The sequence below is a fragment of the Triturus cristatus genome, chromosome 8 (genome assembly GCF_964204655.1).
Source record: "Triturus cristatus chromosome 8, aTriCri1.1, whole genome shotgun sequence".
NCBI lineage: Eukaryota > Metazoa > Chordata > Amphibia > Caudata > Salamandridae > Triturus > Triturus cristatus.
The window spans coordinates 1,323,704,662-1,323,722,195 of NC_140591.1; the positions used below are offsets into that span (position 1 = coordinate 1,323,704,662).

The window sequence follows — 17,534 nt, forward strand, 5'->3', positions numbered from 1 at the left end:
TGGTGAAGCAAATTGTCCACATCTGGGCATACCTTTGACCACTTCAGGCAGTAGATCAAACACATCAACTTACTTAGACAAAGTGCAAATATTCTCCCAATCACCTTATGTGTGTTTGATATACGGCCATAAGTGTCCCGTGTTCACTGTCCCGGTGGAACCAAGTTACACCCGACTGATGAAACTCAATCAGGTCGGATCGATCTTGAGTTGCTTGTGTTTCAGTTCAGAGAAGACCCAGTCTGGCAGTTCAGGCTGGACTCTTCCTAGTAGAACAGGGTCAAGACTGATTTGCATATGTCTGGGTCCAAACTGAGGTTACATAGTGGGCAAAACAATGATTGGTTGTAATGCTACACTATTTGCTATTGCCAGTAAATAGCAAAATAGCAAGCATTCCTCCCATCCTCTTTTGTATGTTTGATGTACCACCCTAACTGACAGGGGTATACCCAGAAATGTGTCCAGTGCTCACTGTGACACTGGAACCAAGCTACATCTGACTGATGAGCACCAATCAGGGTGAAACCGGTCTTGGGTAGCTTATGCACTGATTCAGAGAGAACCTGGTCTGACAATTTGAGCTGGATTGTTCCTATTTGAACAGGGCAAGACTGATTTGCATATGGCTGGGTCCAAAGTGAGGTGGCATGGTAGGCAAAAGAATGATGGGTTGGAATGCTTCACCAAGCAATTGCCATGCTTATACATATATTGCAAGCCTTTCTCCCATCATTTTTTGTGTGTTTGATGTAACTGCATAAAAATACATATATGAATGTGTAATTACACAATAAATGATTGCCCTCTCCCCAATAAATATATTGACAACATTTTTCCAACCCGACAAAGAATACCCAACATCACTCCCCTTTGAATAAATGTTCTCATTATATGAATGCAGCAGTGACTGTTTGATCTATAGTTTGGAACTATGAAGTAAAGACGACTCATAGTGAAACATAGTTTTTAGGATGCTTGCACGTGATTTTTGATGGTTTTACTGTGCTTATGAGTGACACTGATCTGCCAAATGCGTGCCAGATTGAGTGAAACTTTATCACCAGGGACAATCCACAAATTGCATTTTAATCTGCCCCTGGTGCAAGGATCTATTTAAAAACTGCACATGTACCTCACATGAACAATGGTGGAGGATACATCTTCAAATTACACCCTGAACTTCCACTAGGCACTGCTGCATGGGGAGGTCCACTAATTGCATTAACTGCTGCAAGGAGCTTTTACTAACTATAGACTGTAGTTTTTCTGGTCAATGTTGCAAGTACATCAACAAACTGCACTCTGTGCACCACATGGGCATTGCTGTGTAGGGCCATCAAGAAACTCTGTTTTTCTCCACCAGGCCCCTTTTTCTCACACTTGCTCCCAGAGTTATCAATATTTGATGCAGTGTAATGCAGCAAGACAACTTGCTGTGCTGCATCAAATGGACAGAGCAGGAATGCGCCATATTTACTAACAAATGGCGTATTTCTGCTCTCTATCTGCAGTGGCGCACTATGTGCACCGTGGTGCAAGAGAGCCTGAATTGCAGGCAGGATTGCAGAAACACAATCCTTAGAGGAGTTTTCCTCTTTCTAAGTGTGCTGCAGAATGCAATCAATCATTTGTAAAGCGCACTACTCACCCGTGAGGGTCTCAAAGCGCTGGGGGGGGGGGGTGCTGTTACTGCTCGAATAGCCAGGTCTTGAGTCGCCCCTGAAGGTTAGTAGGTCTTTGGTCTGCCGTAGGAGGATGGGGAGGGTGTTCCAGGTCTTGTTGGCGAGGTGGGAAAACGATCTGCCCCTGGTGGTTGCTCTTTGGATGCGGGTGACGGTGGCGGAGCTGGCGGTTCGGGGGTGTAGAAGGTGAGTCGTCTGTTGAGGTATGCCGGTCCGGTGTTGTGGAGTGCCTTGTGTGCGTGGGTGAGGAGCTTGAAGGTGATTCTGTTGTTGACAGGAAGCCAGTGCAGGTCTCTCAGGTGGGGTGTGATGTGGCTCTGGCGAGGGATGTCGAGGATCAGGTGTGCAGAGGCGTTCTGTATGCATTGAAGTCATTTCAGGAGTTTGGCCGAGGCTCCTGCGTAGAGGGTGTTTCCGTGGTCCAGCCTGCTGCTGACGAAGGCCTGGGTGACCGTTCTTCTTGTTCCCGTGGGGATCCACCTGTAGATCTTGGGCAGCATGCGGAGGGTGTTGAAGCAGGAGGATGAGACGGCGTTGACTTGCTTGGCCATGGAGAGTGTTGAGTCGAGGATGAACCCCAGGTTGCGTGCGTGGTCGGTGGGTGTTGGTGCTGCTCCCAGTGCGGTCGGCCACCAGGAGTCGTCCCAGGCTGAGGGGGTGGAGCAGAGGATGCGGACCTCCGTCTTGTCCGAGTTCAGCTTCAGACGGCTGTTCTTCATCCACTCGGCAACGGCCTTCATTCCTTCATGGAGGTTGGTTTTGGCGGTGAGGGGGTCCTTGGTGAGAGAGAGGATCAGCTGGGTGTCGTCGGCGTAAGAGATGATGTTGAGGTCGTGCAGTCAGGCGACGTGGGCGAGCGGTGCCATGTAGACGTTGAACAATGTCGGGCTGAGGGATGATCATTGGGGTACGCCGCAGATGAACTCGGAGGCTACCGACCAGAAAGGAGGGAGGCGGACGCTCTGGGTTCTGCCGGAGAGGAAGGAGGTGGTCCATTCCAGAGCCTTGTCTCGGATCCCTGCATTGTGGAGGCGTGTGCGTAGGGTGCGGTTACAGGCTGTGTCGAAGGCGGCTGATAGGTCCAGGAGGATGAGGGCCACGGTTTCGCCGTTGTCCAGCAGGGCCCTGATGTCATTGGTGGCGGCGATGAGGTCAGTTTCGGTACTGTGGTTGCTGCGGAACCCTTACTGGAACGGGTCTAGGATGTTGTTCTCCTAGAGGTAGCGGGTAAGTTGTCCGTTGACGGTCTTCTCGATGACCTTCGCCGGGAACGGGAGCAGGGAGATGGGCCGGAGGTTCTTGAGGTCCTTCGGATCCGCCTTGGGTTTCTTGAGTAAGGCGTTGATCTTGGTGTGCTTCCAGCTCTCCGGGAAGGTCGCGGTTTCGAAGGAGATGTTGATGGCCTTGCAGAGATGGGGTGCGATGGTGGCGCTCGCTTTGTTGAAGATGTGGTGCGGGCATGGGTCTGACGGAGAGCCGGAGTGGATGGTGTTCATGATTTTGATGGTGTCGTCGTCGTTTATGTTGGTCCAGGTGAGTAAGGGATCGATGTGGGTGGTGGCCGTGGGGTCTGAGGTGTCGGTGGCTGTCGGGGTGGCCCGGTTGTTGGAGCTGTCGTGGATGTCTGTGATCTTGCGATGGAAGAAGGTGGCAAGGGAGTCGCACAGGTCTTGCGATGGTGGAATGTCATTGGTGTTGGAGCTGGGGGTGGAGAGTTCCTTCACGATGTTGAAGAGCTCTTTGCTGTTGTGCGCGTTGTTGTCGAGGCAGTCCTTGAAGGAGGCCCTTTTGGTGGATCGGATGAGGTGATGGTGTCTGCGGATGGCGTTCTTGTGGGCTGCGTAGCTGTCTGGTGTCTGTTTGCAGTGCCATTTCTTCTCTAGTTTTCGGCAGGTTTGCTTGGAGGCCTGGAGGTCCGCGGTGAACCAGCTGGCTTTCTTGTTAGTGCGTCTGTTGGAGGGTTTCTTGATCGGGCGAGAGTGTTGGCGCAGTCGTCGATCTATCGCCTGAGGTTGCGGGCGGCGGTGTCGGTGGGATCGGTGGGTGGGCTTCGGGCAAGGGTGGTGTTTAGCTGGTCTTTGGTGACTTTGCTCCAGCTGCGGCGGGGGATCTGTTGAGTGCGGTGGTGCGTGGTGGATTTCTGGAAGGTGAAGTGGATGCAGCGATGGTCGGTCCAGTGGAGTTCAGTGGTGTGGTTGAAGGTGACGTGGGAGCTTGCTGAGAAGATGGGGTCAAGCGTGTGGCCGGCGGAGTGGGTCGGTGTTGTGACGAGCTGTCTGAGTCCGAGGTTGGCGAGGTTGTCAATCAGGGTGGTGGAGTTGCTGTCGTTGAAGTTCTTGAGGGGGAAATTCAGGTCTCCGAGGAGGATGTAGTCTGTGGATGCAAGGGCGTACGTGCTGACGAAGTCGGCAATAGAGTCGCTGAACTGAGGCCGCGGTCCGGGGGGTCTGTAGACGAGAGTTCCTCTGAGGGTGGCGTTGGGGTCGGTGTGGATCTGGAAGTGCAGGTGTTCAGCGGTGTTGAGGGTGTCGCCGGTGCTAGTCGAGACCCTGAGGGTGTTCTTGTGGACAATGGCGATTCCACCTCCTACTCCAATGGTGCGGTCCCTGCGGGTGATCTTGTAGACATCCGGGATGGCTATGGCGATGTCGGGTGCCGAGGAGGCGTTCATCCAGGTCTCTGTCAGGAAGGAGACGTCCGGGGAGGAAGTGTTGAGCAGATCCCAGAGTTCGATGGCGTGTTTGCGTGCGGAGCGGGTGTTCAGTAGTATGCATCTAAGGTGGTTGCGCTCATTCGCGGTGGGCGGTTTGGTGGCTCGGAGGCTGGTGAAGCCGCAGCTCCGGCAGGAGAAGGATCCTTTGGTGTGCTTCGGGGAGGCCAGGAAGCAGGTGTGCGGTCGTCCGGTGTTGAGTGCGTGGAGGGTGCTGCCTGTGTAGTGGCGGCGGTCGGTGTGGCGTTCGCGGGGACCAGGGGGTCTGGCGCTGGGCGCGGTCCAGGCGCGGACGGGAGCATATGGGCTTGCCCAAGGCGCGCCAGCGGCGCGTCCGCGCAGTAGCCGCCATTATGAGGGGAGGTGGGAGGGAGGAGCAGCTGGGAGGCAGGACTTTGTCAACACAACATACATATTATAATCATTCGGCCCTTCCCAGATGGTTGAAAGTATGTGTAGCTTGGCTGGGGGCTCCTGAGACTGCGCCTCGCAGGACAGGGACACAGCCCAAGGGAAAACAACATCCAGCATCCTGCCAGCTTGAACCTCCACAACCTACGACCCCCTCCAAAAGGCTCAGCTCCCAGCAATGAAAAAAGGAGGTTCCAGGGACTAAATGAAAAGTGGTAGTCGGATAACACTAGAATTGCGCAGCAATTAGAGAATGTGTTCACATTTTCAATTTGTATATCTCCGGCTGTGTGGTAATTGGTGAAGTTTACAATGGTGGTTACTAGCGCCTTACTGAAGCAAAATAGTCAGGTTTCACACCAATTTAATTTCTTTATTTTAATTCATGTGTCACACCTTGAGAAAATATGATGACTGTGGTCATTATTGTCCATTGGGTAGAAAATGCTTCATGCCCCCACCCCACTCGCCCCTATTTGTGTCTTAGCCCAAGGCCTCATGCAATGTAATTCCTAGGTTATCCAGCATAAGGTGCGTACAAAATATTAGGGAACTGACACTGAGGGCAACATCGGCGACATGGGGCAAAAAGCAAAGCACAAAATATTCTGTAACTATTTTGTTGCCTTTCACCTTCAGATAAATACACACCTCAAATAAAAAATAAATGTTAACATATTCGTTAGGAAGTGCTTTATTTATATGTTAATGTTGTTACGCCGCTGTATGTCCATGTAATCAGACAGTCACGCTTGAGGTCCCAGCTTGTGACTTAAAGCACTGTGAATAGCTACTACCAAGTAGTGCTGTTTTCTTCTCTCCCTGCCCTGCACACTTTAGGCAGACGTGAGCCAATGCACACACTCTTGCATCATAGTGCAAGGGTGTGTTTGTGCTGTCAAGGATAGATTTTGTAGTGGAAGGGTGTCCTTCCAATACAAAATAATATGCTAAGACAGAGTTTCACACTTCCCATTTTATACTTATGCTGTGCAGTGCAAACACATGCAAAGATGGAAAAGGTTGGGGAATTTAAAAAAATACTCCAAGGTATAGCCAGCCAAATCAACAGTGTGTGCCTATTGTGTTACCAGGCACAGATTACGCGCAATAAAATCCAAGTGCAAACTTTTTTTGATAAATTTCCATTAGGAATAGCGCACACTATAATGCAGCTGATAACATCCTTACATTACCCCTCAAAAATAATAAATCTTTGTCACCATGAATCCTCAAATGACTCAATTAATTAAAGCCACATATCCGTCTGTACATTTGCTGATTAACCAATTACAACACACGTTTAAATTTTTCAGGTTGCAGACACTGTGGCTGGAAGGCTTGTTTCTCCTTGCTCTGTCTGCCTCTCACTTGGCTTCACAGACCAAGAGGCCCCCACCCCTTCTTTTTTGCCAGAGGCACTTGGAGGGGGCTCATTATCCGTTCTGGGGTGGATATATATTTAATAAGTATGAAAACTGTTATAAAAGTTTTTAAAAAATTGGGAATGTTGTTCCCAATAGATCCAGCCCACCTCAACCACTGCCAAAAAGCCTTTTTACTGGTTGGGGAGGGTTTGTTTATATTTTTATTGCTTGTCATGCCTCATGGTGTTGCGCTCTCTCTTCCTAATCAGCCCACCTGCAAGGTGCCCATAAAAGACACAGCCATGATTGGGACCTATGCCGAGTGGAAGTCCTGTGTGGAATTCCTGTGTGGAAGTCCTGTGTGGAATTCCTGTGTGGAATTCCGTTCCACACAATAATAGGAATCCCAGTGTTCCTGAACCCAGATTTACCAGTACATCAGTATTCCTTCCTAAATAGGATTTGACTATAATAATTGACAATTCAGTTTGTTTGAGATTTCGGCTTGCCTCTCTGGTAATAACATGTTTGTACTTCAATTGGGCTCACAATCCTGGAGAGCCCTAGTAGGGAAAGAAGGTCAGCGCAGGCCGCAAGTTAATGTTTTCAGCATTTGAAATATGAACAAGCAGGGGAGAGATACCACTTAACAATTCATGAGAAGAAGAAATACTGGGAGATCTTTAATGAAAATGTCAAGATTCTGCCCTGACCTCAAAAACATCAAAAATGACCCTTAAAATCCTTTCCCATAATGAAGTTAAGTGTTCTTTCAGAGCCTGTGGCGTTTTAGCACATTTAGGTAGAAGTTGTGGTGTAAAGTGGACCATTTGACCCATTTTTTTGTGCAAAGTTTTATCACAAGGAGAAAGAATCTCCTTCGAGCAGGGTTTGTGGAGGCTGCGCTCACTGGTTTCGTTTGCTGTAACCCGGCTTTCGGCAGTGTCCATGACGGCCACAGGGGGAACTTGTGGTGAAAGTGAGCAATACTAGGGGTTCGAAACTTGTAGTCACCTCTTGAGAAAAAAAATGCAGGGGACCTGCACTTATTTTATTTATTATTTTATTCACATATTAAGCACTGCCACAAACGTGGGCTTTTATTTGAGGGTGACACATTGGTATCATGTTGCCTAAGGGACTGACCAAAACAGTTCTCTAACCGTAGAGATTCTTAACTTTAATAAAAACATTATCTCCCAAAAAAAACCTCAAACTATTACACAACTGACCTTCAATGATTGTTAAAAAAGAGTTCCAAGCACGATAAATAATTCTTCAAAATATATTAAGTTGCATTTTTAGGCTTCAAGGTAAACAGAAAATATACGTTGTACAGTATACATTTCAGTTCGAAGCTCAAGCAGTTTGATCCACAACAAAGCAGACAGCAGTCAGAATTAATTTAAACCCACTTCCGCAACAGCCCCTTTACTAGAGTTGTAGATGCCTGTATACGGTAATGTTTCAGGACAGAGAGCAATTTCTGACTTCAAGCCAGTTTGGCCATCATGCAAATAATTTGCTAGAGATTGTTTGATTTAAATGTAAAACACAGGCAGGCTCTATCATGAACCGCTCTATGGTCGGTGCTTCCGAAAACTATGGGTTGATGCTGGATTGTTTGCCGGACCCAACTTTATGAGAGCAAACACAGGACTATTGTAGCCAATGTTGGATACATCATAAGAGACAAGTACAATGGTGCTGTGGGATTCCCTCAAGAAAAGTAAACTCTATGGGGCAGATGTATCAAGCGTTTTTCCCGTTCGCAAACGGGCCGATTCGCTGAATCGGCCCGTTTGCGAACAGGAAAAATCCTTTTGGGATGTATCATCCCAAAATGCATTTGCAAAATAAAGAATCGCAAAAATTACGATTCCCTATTTTGCGAATGCATTTAAGGAATCGCAATTTTCTTTTTCTTTTTGGAAATCTTTTTTATTAACAAAGCTCAAAAGACCATATCATACACAAGCATTACCATTAGTACATCAGGTATCAGACACAGAAAGGTAATGACAGTATAGCTATAAATGAAAGAGAACAGCACTGTCGCCCTCTGACACCCCAAGGAATCACAATTTGCGATTCCTTAAATGAAATGCAGGAAGCAAAAAAACATTGCGACCTGCCTTTAAGGAATCGCAAATTACCACCACCTTCAAGTTGGTGGTAATATGCAAATTCAATGAGAAATGCACATTTTTGCATTTTTCAAGGTGCAATCTGGCGTACATACATGCTCTTAGGGCATGTATGTACGCCACATGTGCACACCTGCATATTCCAGGGGTGCAACAGGGTATCCATTTGGCACTCTTGCACCCTTGAAATTGCATGCGCAATTTGCGAGTACCTATTGGGTACTCACAAATTGCGCATGCAATTCCCATTCATTCCTGTGGGCCTCTAGGCCCATAGGAATGAATGTGAAGCCATTCATTATTTGTGACTCACGAATATGTAGGAATCGCAATTATTATTGCGAAACCTACATACATTGTATTTTGGGATTCCATAATAGCGAATCGGTAAAGTTCGCTATTATGGAATCGCAAAATCCAATATTGATACATCTGGCACTATATCTCCAACCTGGAAAAATTAATTTACCAATTTAACAATACGCAACAGATGCACAAGGGCCACTCTTTATGAATGAAATGATGTTGTATTAGTGTATTATCAAACTACAATTGTTAAACATTAGTGCAGACGGCACAGTTAAAGAAAGGGATAAGTGTGTAAAGTTATATAACGGCACATAAGCAACAATAGTCCAAAGCAAACACAAGGAAATGATGAACGGAGCGCTGAAACTTTTCAAACACTCACCCCCAGTCATTATTAGATCTGGGTTGAATCCATAATTTTTCTTTAGCTCACTTCACCACTCCAGTTCAGACCCAGCCATATGCAAATCTTTCGACCCTGTCCCTCATGGGAACAGTCCAACCCGAACTGCCTAGCCAGGCCTTCCCTGGACCGGAAACAAGCATCCTGGGACTGGTTTCAGGGTAACAACCAGGCTAGCTTGAATACAGTGGCAAACTGAGCAAGTGACCCATGTCTGGGCTTACCCTGCCAACAACGCAAATGCAAGGAGAAGATGGACGGAGCGCTGAAACTTTTCAGACACTCACCCCCAGTCTCAGATCTGGGTTGCATCCATCATCTTTCCTTAGCACTCTTCACCACCCCAGTTCAGACCCAGCCATATGCAAATCAGTCTTGACCCTGTTCCTCATGGGAACAGTCCAGCCCGAACTGCCAAGCCAGGCCAGGTCTTCCCTGGACCAGAAACAAGCACCCTGGGACCGGTTTCGGCGTAATAACAATTGTCCAGCAATAAAGTCCAATTCAGAATTTTGTATCTTTGTTCACAAGGTTTATTAAGGGCAACCCTGAGATTTTGTCGACCTTTCAACCTTGTTGAATGAAGACTCCAGCTTAACCATCAAAAACTACTCATACTTCTTCAAGGTAGAAGGAATGAAGTCTTGTCATTTATTAGCTTGAGTGGGTAACAACACCAGCTCTATGGTTGTGAGTGGGAATAATAAGATGATAGGATTTAGATAAACCCTACATCCATTCTCAGCACCCTCTGCATTCTCAATAGGTGGCACTCTCTACCTTTTGGTTACATTTTTAACCTTTGAGAAGGAAAAGCAGATGGAAATGGAATCCCGAATAACATTAGTTATATGAGGGCTTTCCTTGTATATAAATGTACTCACTTATAACCATCTCAGTTTGATTGGAGAACTCTCAAGGGATATGTTGTGGCATTTTGTTTTAAATCTATTTAGGAGGTGTGAAGTTTAACATAAGGACTGTTAGAAATTGGGTTTCTGATTGGTAGAGGTATGACCCCTGTTCCAACAGGAACCACAATCCTGTTGGGGTAAGTCAGATACACACCAAAAGATAACCTGGGTTCACCCTCTGGTAGCTTGGCACAGACCAGTGAGGCTTATCTAAAGATCCAATGTGTAGTATTTGTGCAACACACACACAATAACACAATAAAAACACCACAAAAAACTTAACAACTGGTTAGAAAAATAGATAATTTTATGAATAAATCAAGACCAAAATAAAAAAACACAATAAGTAAAAGTTGAGATTTGATTTTTTTAAGAATAAAAAGAGTTCTAGTGCTTAGAAGCAATAGGCTCAAATGGGGTTATCTGGTGACGCTGCACCGAGCAAAGTCAACAGTTCAGGCTGACCATGATGGCGGACAGGCTGGAGACAAGTGACACAGGCCTGGTGAACAGTGTACCTGGATCCTAGTCGCAACAGCAAGATGCGGAGTGCAGACTAGTGATGCATTGATGTCAACCTCGCAGTCGAGGTGCTGCATCGATCTTCCCCATGCAGTGGCGGCGATGCATCTGTTCCGAAGACAAAATGCCGAAACGCGTTGGTTCCAAAGTGCGATGATCAAGGTTTTCCCATGCAGTTGAGTAGATGCGCCGATCTCTGCACACTGCTGCGACAGTGATGCATGGTTCTGATGCATCAGGCTCTCAAGGTGGTGCATTGGTTCGAGAGCTTTGCGACGATTATTTTCTGCAATAGGGTTGACACTCCGGTTCTGCTACATACAGATTGATGATAGGTCGATTTCCCTGGTGCAAGTATCTGGGTCCACTTTCAGGGAACCAGGCTCAGGAGCAGATGTAGAGACCTTGATTGCTCTTAGTCTCAAGCAACAGAAGGCAAACCAACATGCCCTTGGAGATCACTTCAGTTACAAGGCAGAGTCCAGCTTCCCCTCAGTAGGGTCAGAGAGCAGAAGGCAGCAGGGCAGCACAGCAGAAAGGCAGGTCTTCCAGATCAGCAGTACAACAGAGTGTCAGTCCTTGATGCAGCATAACAGTTCTTCTGACAGAGTTCAGTTACACGTCCAGTATTGTCTGATCTGGTGGGGTCAGAGACCCAGTACTTATAACCAGTTGTGCCTTTGAAGTAGGGGTGAGTTCAAAGAAGGGTCTTTGAAGTGCACAGAGGTCCTTTCTTCCTAGCCCTGTCTCCAGACTATCAGTAGGGGCACTGTCTATTTAGGTGTGTCAGCCCCTCCCTCCCTTCCTGCCCAGGAAGATCCATCAGAATGCAGATGAGTACTCAGACACACCTAACCTTCCTGTGTTTGTGGCTGTCTAGAGGAAATGCACAAAGGTTAGCTGTCACCCACCCCAGACAAATCTTGGACACAGGCTGCAGGCACGTGGAGCCGTAAAAGCAGAGAAATGTCCACATTCTAAACGTAAAAAGAACAAATGATGGACGGAATGCTGTGCTAATCAAACATTCACCCCAGTCACAGATCTAGGTGTAATCTATCACTTTTTTGCTCATCAGGAAACTTCAGTTTCAATCCAGCCATATGGCAATCAGTATTGACCCTGCTCCCCATGGGAACAGTCTGAACTGCCAGAAAAAGGCATCCTGGGACTGTTTGTGCCACTCACACAAGTAGTCCTTTAAACCTATCGCAGGCCTGCCAATGCAGAGCCTGTGTGTGCAATTTTACTGCCACTTCATCTTCACATTTAAAACTCTTTTTTGTTCCGCATTTCATCCATCATCTGTCAATCAATCAACCAATCAATCAGGGTTTTGTAGAGCGCAGTACTCATCTTTGAGGGTCCCATGGTGCTTGGGGGGGTGAGAAGCTCTGTTCGGGTCATTCGAAGAGCCAGATCTTGAGCTCCTTTCTGAATGGGTGCAGTGTCGGGCTTCGTCGGAGGTGGAGGGAGAGTTTGTTCCAAGTCTTGGCTTCGAGGTAGGAGAAGAATATCCACCTGCTCTGGTCCTGTAGAAACGAGGGACGGTGGCTAGTGCGAGGTCGGCTGACCGGAGGTTTCTCCTGGGGGGGTGGAAGGAGATTCGGTCGTTGAGGTATTGGGGCCCTGTGTTGTGGAGGACTTTGTAGGTGTGTGTGAGCATCTTGAAGGTTATTCTTCTTTCAACAGGGAGCCAGTGCAGGTCTCAGGGGTGTTGGGTGATATGGTCATGTCATGTGATGTCGAGGATGAGTTTGGCTTTGGCGTTCTGGACGGTCTGGAGTTTGTCATCGGCATAGGAGACGATGTTGAGCCCATGGTTTCTAATAATGGTAGCAAGGGGGCCATGTAGGCATTGAAGAGTGTGGGGCTGAGGGAGGATCCTTGGGGTACTCCGCATCTGATCTCTGTTGGTTCTGAGAGGAAGGGCGGGAGTCTTATTCCCTTTGTTCTGACTCAGAGGAAAGATCGTATCCAGTCTAAGGCCTTTCTTTGGATGTTCTTTTTGCTTTTCTAAGAGTGGCATTTTCAAAATAGTAATGTTAAATCCAACTTTACCTGTAAAGAGGATTTGTCATTACCTTTCCAAAAATATAAAACATAACACAGCTACTTCTTTCTAATCAGGAATTACAGCTTAAAAGTTTATTAAGGAATTCCTAATGTTAACCTATGAAAAGTGTAAGCCTCACAGTAGTGAACAATGAATATAGGTGGTTTTCACTACCATGACATGCAAAACTTAAAAGTACCTGTCCTACCTTTTACTTATACAGCACCCTGTCTGATGGACTACATAGTGCCTACCTTAGGGGTGGTGTATGTGTAGGGGAGATTTAGGCTTGGCAAAAGGCTTTCAATGTGAATTCGAAGTGGCAGTAAAACTGCACACCCAGGCTCTGCAGAAACAGGTCTGAGACAGGTTTAAAGGGGTACTTGTTTGGGTGGAGGTAAGCAGGCAAAACGTTTGGAGGGAGACCACCCTAAGGCTGACAGGTCTAACATGGACTTCTAAAGAAATATAGGAGTCTATCTCCTAAGTATGTCACATCAAACTCCAGATTCTAGCATTTCAGTCATGCAAAAAGTACTCACGCTTGCACCTTGCGCCAGGAAGGGTATCCAGATTTGTGCTGATGTCTGCCTAACTGCAATAACTGAAGTTAAGTGGGGCATCCTAATATCTCCAGCCAGAGGTAGCAACCAAGCTGAAAGGTACATAACTGAGCACAAGTACTGCTACAATTCAAACAAGGAAAAGAACTGGCTTTTCCCTCTTCTGCTCTGCTTTCCTTAAATGAACAGGGGTGAGCATATACAAGATATTTATAGCAACATGTTTCTTATATCATGCTGTTGGGCACCAAATAAAAGATAGAATAACTCTGCATGTTTCTGTATATTCTGAGATACACCACTTTTTAATCTGGTTTAAAAGAAACTGATTCAAATATATTTTTGCAACAAGTTACTAACTGCTTTTTAGTGTGTTTATTTTCACACTAAAGATACTACTTTTTTTGTTTCTCATTTGTGCACCCTTACTTTCTCCTTCAGGTGAAAGAACAATACACCAAGGTTTTAAGCAGTTAGTGGCAATGGTGATGGTGCAGCTGTGCATTATAAAGAATACAATTCAAAGTCATTTAGGAGTTCCTACCTTATAATGGGACTTGGCTTTAAGCCTTTCTCCTTTATATGGTCATGGAATTCCTAAATAACTTGCAGTATCTTTATCTTGTACAACAAAGAGCACCTTATCCTGTATATGAGGAGGGTTTGAGGACCGGAGCCAGGAGGAATCTGCTTTGGAGTAATGAAAGTTTCTGAGAAGTACCCTGGGCATTACCTCCTCTTCAACTTGTACTCATTCCAGTTCTTACCATTTGAGGCGGTAAACAACCTTTACAACGAAACTTTTACAACGTGATGCCATTACATCGCGGTTTTTACAACGCAAGTTGTTACAACGACTTGCGCTAGATGGCGCTCTAGGACAAGGAATAGAATAATTTACTATCCAACACCTTCCCTACTGTACGTAGACTGGAGTTGGAATAGTAAATTATACTACTCCTAAGTCCAGCGCCCTCCAACGCAAGTCGTTGTAACGACTTGCGTTGTAAAAACCGCGATGTAATGTACCGCGATGTAAATGTATGCGTTGTAACGTCATACATCCATTTGAGGCTATTGCAAGGTGACACTCTATCTGCTGACAATCCACATAATTACCTCACACCATTGCTAATGGAACGCCAATCCTTATTCCATAATTAAACATTTTCAAAGCGTCAAACTTCATTTAATATACAGGAATGGAAGGTAATAAATAGGTTTGTCGCTGTCTCGTAGGCGAGGACTGTAACAAGTTGCACCCTCGTGTAGAGTAAGGAAGATTACTGGTAAGTAATAGAGTCTTTGTTTAGTAATATTCGGCAACTGCCTGAATGCCATTTGCACAATAGATGAAGTCTTAAGTGTGTTGCAACCTTTTGTCCCACCCCCTTTGCTTACGTTTCCTGGAACACGTTGCCAGACACATTGCGCGCAGTGTACAAATAATGTTGTCACATTCTGTAGTTAAGGCACGCAAGAACTTCCTCAAAACACAAGATGCACAGCGGGCAAAGCAGTGTTACAAGGGGCCAATAAACAGCAACTAATGTGTGGCGGGGAAGCGAAGTCCTCGAACCTCCAGAATTACTAAATGAGAAGGACGGAAAGATAATTTCTTTACCCTGCAGTTTCACTGCTCTGTTGTTAGGCAGGTGAAACCATGCCATAGTGCGCAGACCTCTTACACTTTACACTCGTTATTCCCCTCCTGTTCACAATTATGCAGAACTAGAAAACAACTAATTGGGGTAAACTTCCCATTATAGCAATTCCAATCTCGTAGAATAATGTAATAAGGTCAGAAGAAAAGCTGCTGGCTATCGTCTGCACCAAGGTCAAGGTGAAACATTTAGCAATCAGTTTTCAACCTAATCCTTTTGGGAGAGAAATCTTATTTCCAAACGAATCAATTCACAGTTTATTAACATGAGGGTCAGGGCAGGCAAAGGCTTGGACAGGGCGGTATGGCAAGTTGAATGTGAGTGGCTTAAACATGCAATGATCAAGTTTGAATCCTGGAAAGGGCAACTCAGCCTTCCAGTGATCTGTGATTGAGTGCCATTTAATTTAGGAAATAGTAACACCTTGTATTTAAAGCACTTAGAATGGCGGATTTATAGTATAGGAGCTATATAAAAGACAAGTTAATACTTTTAAGTATTATCCTTTGAGTGTTGCTAGGGCTTTGAAACGTTCTAGCAGTGGGACATCTGTCTCTGGTGTCTCATTTACAGATCCACCAAACTGCAGAACCAACACACTGAACATACAATCCCTGTGCTCACACATGCAAACAAACCATGCACTCCCATTGAAATTATTTCTACCACCTGCAGTCTCATTTTCATCCCAATTACCACAGCTCAAACTCCACCCACAAGTGAAACATTTCACCGCGTGCTTTAAAAAGCACACTGTGTCATTGGTCACATCGTCACCATGCACAATCTTTATGCAATTGTCATCATAGAAACCTGGTCATCAGCCTCTTCTCCCTAGAAGGCAGAATGCGACAGAGTCACCATACACACAACACGCTGGATATCCTTGTCATTCACAAATCTTCATAACCTAGCAACCTTTCAGAAAATCCGAGCCTGAAATATTTTTGCCTGCCACCTCTCACAGTCCCCCATTTTCACAATATTTAAAGGCATCCCGCAAGGCAGGAGATACTGCCGCCGATATATATATATCAATCACACGAAAGAAGGACTTCTCAAATATTTCAACCTCACTAATCCCCAAACACAAAGAACATAAAATAAACTTTCTTTAACTTCCTCACCACCATGGACATCACACAAGGAATCACCATATACACCCACATGAATGGCAACATCTAGGATCTAACAATCATGCTTCATCAATAATCCAATGTTGCACTCCCAGATTGAGACGATCCACCTTCAAACCCCCATTCTTCCTTCGCCAAGTGACACTAACAAATCCAGGCCACACCCAAAGTGAACAGATAGGACTGTTGGTAATTCAATAACATCTCCTGCAAAACCGTATTATCCTACCAACCTCGTTCTACCATGTAATCAAATCTAAAACACTCCTCATAACCTGAGATTCAGCTCTGAAAAGCAACCTGAAAACCCATCCATTCAAACATAAAGACGTTGCACTCTGGCACTACCAGTAACTCTCTGATAGCAAATACTCCATCCACAAGGCATTCAAAAATGAAGAAATGATTTTCCTATATTATGTAATAGAATTCAGACTCGCTACCCTACTCAGACTTTTCTTCAAACCAAACAAAGAAATCTAGTTGAAATATGCAATCATGGAAGTAGTAAAGAAATAAAAGGCCCTTTTCAAATCAGCCAAACTCTGCGTGAATATTATCCGCAATCCACCCCATCTCACATAAATGCACTGTAATCAAGCCATTTTTAAGCAAAATCATATCAACCGCATTAAAGATCAAACCTCCTCATCCATACTATCTCACCACACTGTGTAGTGTTTGAACCTCTGTTAAGCACATACCTAATGTTCAAACCTCTTGCCATCACAAACCATAACCAATATCCTCACATCTTTCCAAAATATCGATATGATGGTGACATCCCAACTCAAGTACTGTTTTTAACCTCTATGGGAAAGGACTCACAACCCTCCTCAATATTGTTGGTTCTTTCTTTCATTACCCGCATCTCTTTGCTCAAAACTGGAAAACAAACCTTTGCCATTGACAATCTCAGGGGAATTAATATTTTGCTTCACTCTATAACTTGAACTTAGTTGTGTTGAACAAATCAAATGTACAGTTGGTGTTTGAGTAGACATGGAAATCACTCACCCAAGCGTAGGAGAGGTCGATGTCAGTAAAAGAATAAGGAAGCCATGGATGGTGATTGCAGCATGTACAATTTTCCCATGCTTCCATTTTTGGCAAAGCAACATCAAATGGAAAAGGGTCATTGGCTGGAAAGGGCTTCCAGTCACTCCACAGTCTGGAATTAGAGTGCAGAGAAACCTCAACAGGACTGCTCCATCTGGAATGACGCACTCGGTCCAAGGATGTCGAACTGTATTCCACACTTCTAGCAGGTTCTGGTTTTCTCCCTGTCTTTTTTTCTTGGGACTTTGTCAATCTCATGCATGTTGTTAATGTTTCCTCCTCCTCGTCTTCCTCCTCTTGTGCTTGATTCGGAGAGTCTAAAAATATTTATACAATTCATGCGGTTATTTTCAAATGCTAATGTCAGTTTTTCAGTACAAAAAGAATAACAAATAGACTGTTGTTAAAAGTACATATGAGGACTCCCTCTTATAGCATAATCCACAAGAGCAATGTTTAACCATTATCCAACCCTGAGATATCATAATTAACCCAGTATCTCAGTAAATATTTCACTGTTTGTTTCTTTCCAGTATCTCAGTGGGTAAGAAGATGACAACAGACTGTATTTGGGTGTGCATGTGACTG

General features: G+C 45.4%; 1 protein-coding gene across 2 annotated transcripts in view; it reads right to left on the bottom strand.

Annotated features, from left to right (window-relative positions):
• The window catches only part of SAMSN1 (SAM domain, SH3 domain and nuclear localization signals 1), a 388,340-nt gene that overhangs the window by 221,273 nt on the left and 149,533 nt on the right, over window positions 1–17,534 (bottom strand). For both annotated transcript variants that reach the window (XM_085623046.1, XM_085623045.1), the window contains one exon: window positions 16,905–17,263. In XM_085623046.1, coding sequence (XP_085479172.1) covers window positions 16,905–17,263 — 359 coding nt within the window. The remainder of the gene's footprint in view (window positions 1–16,904; window positions 17,264–17,534) is intronic.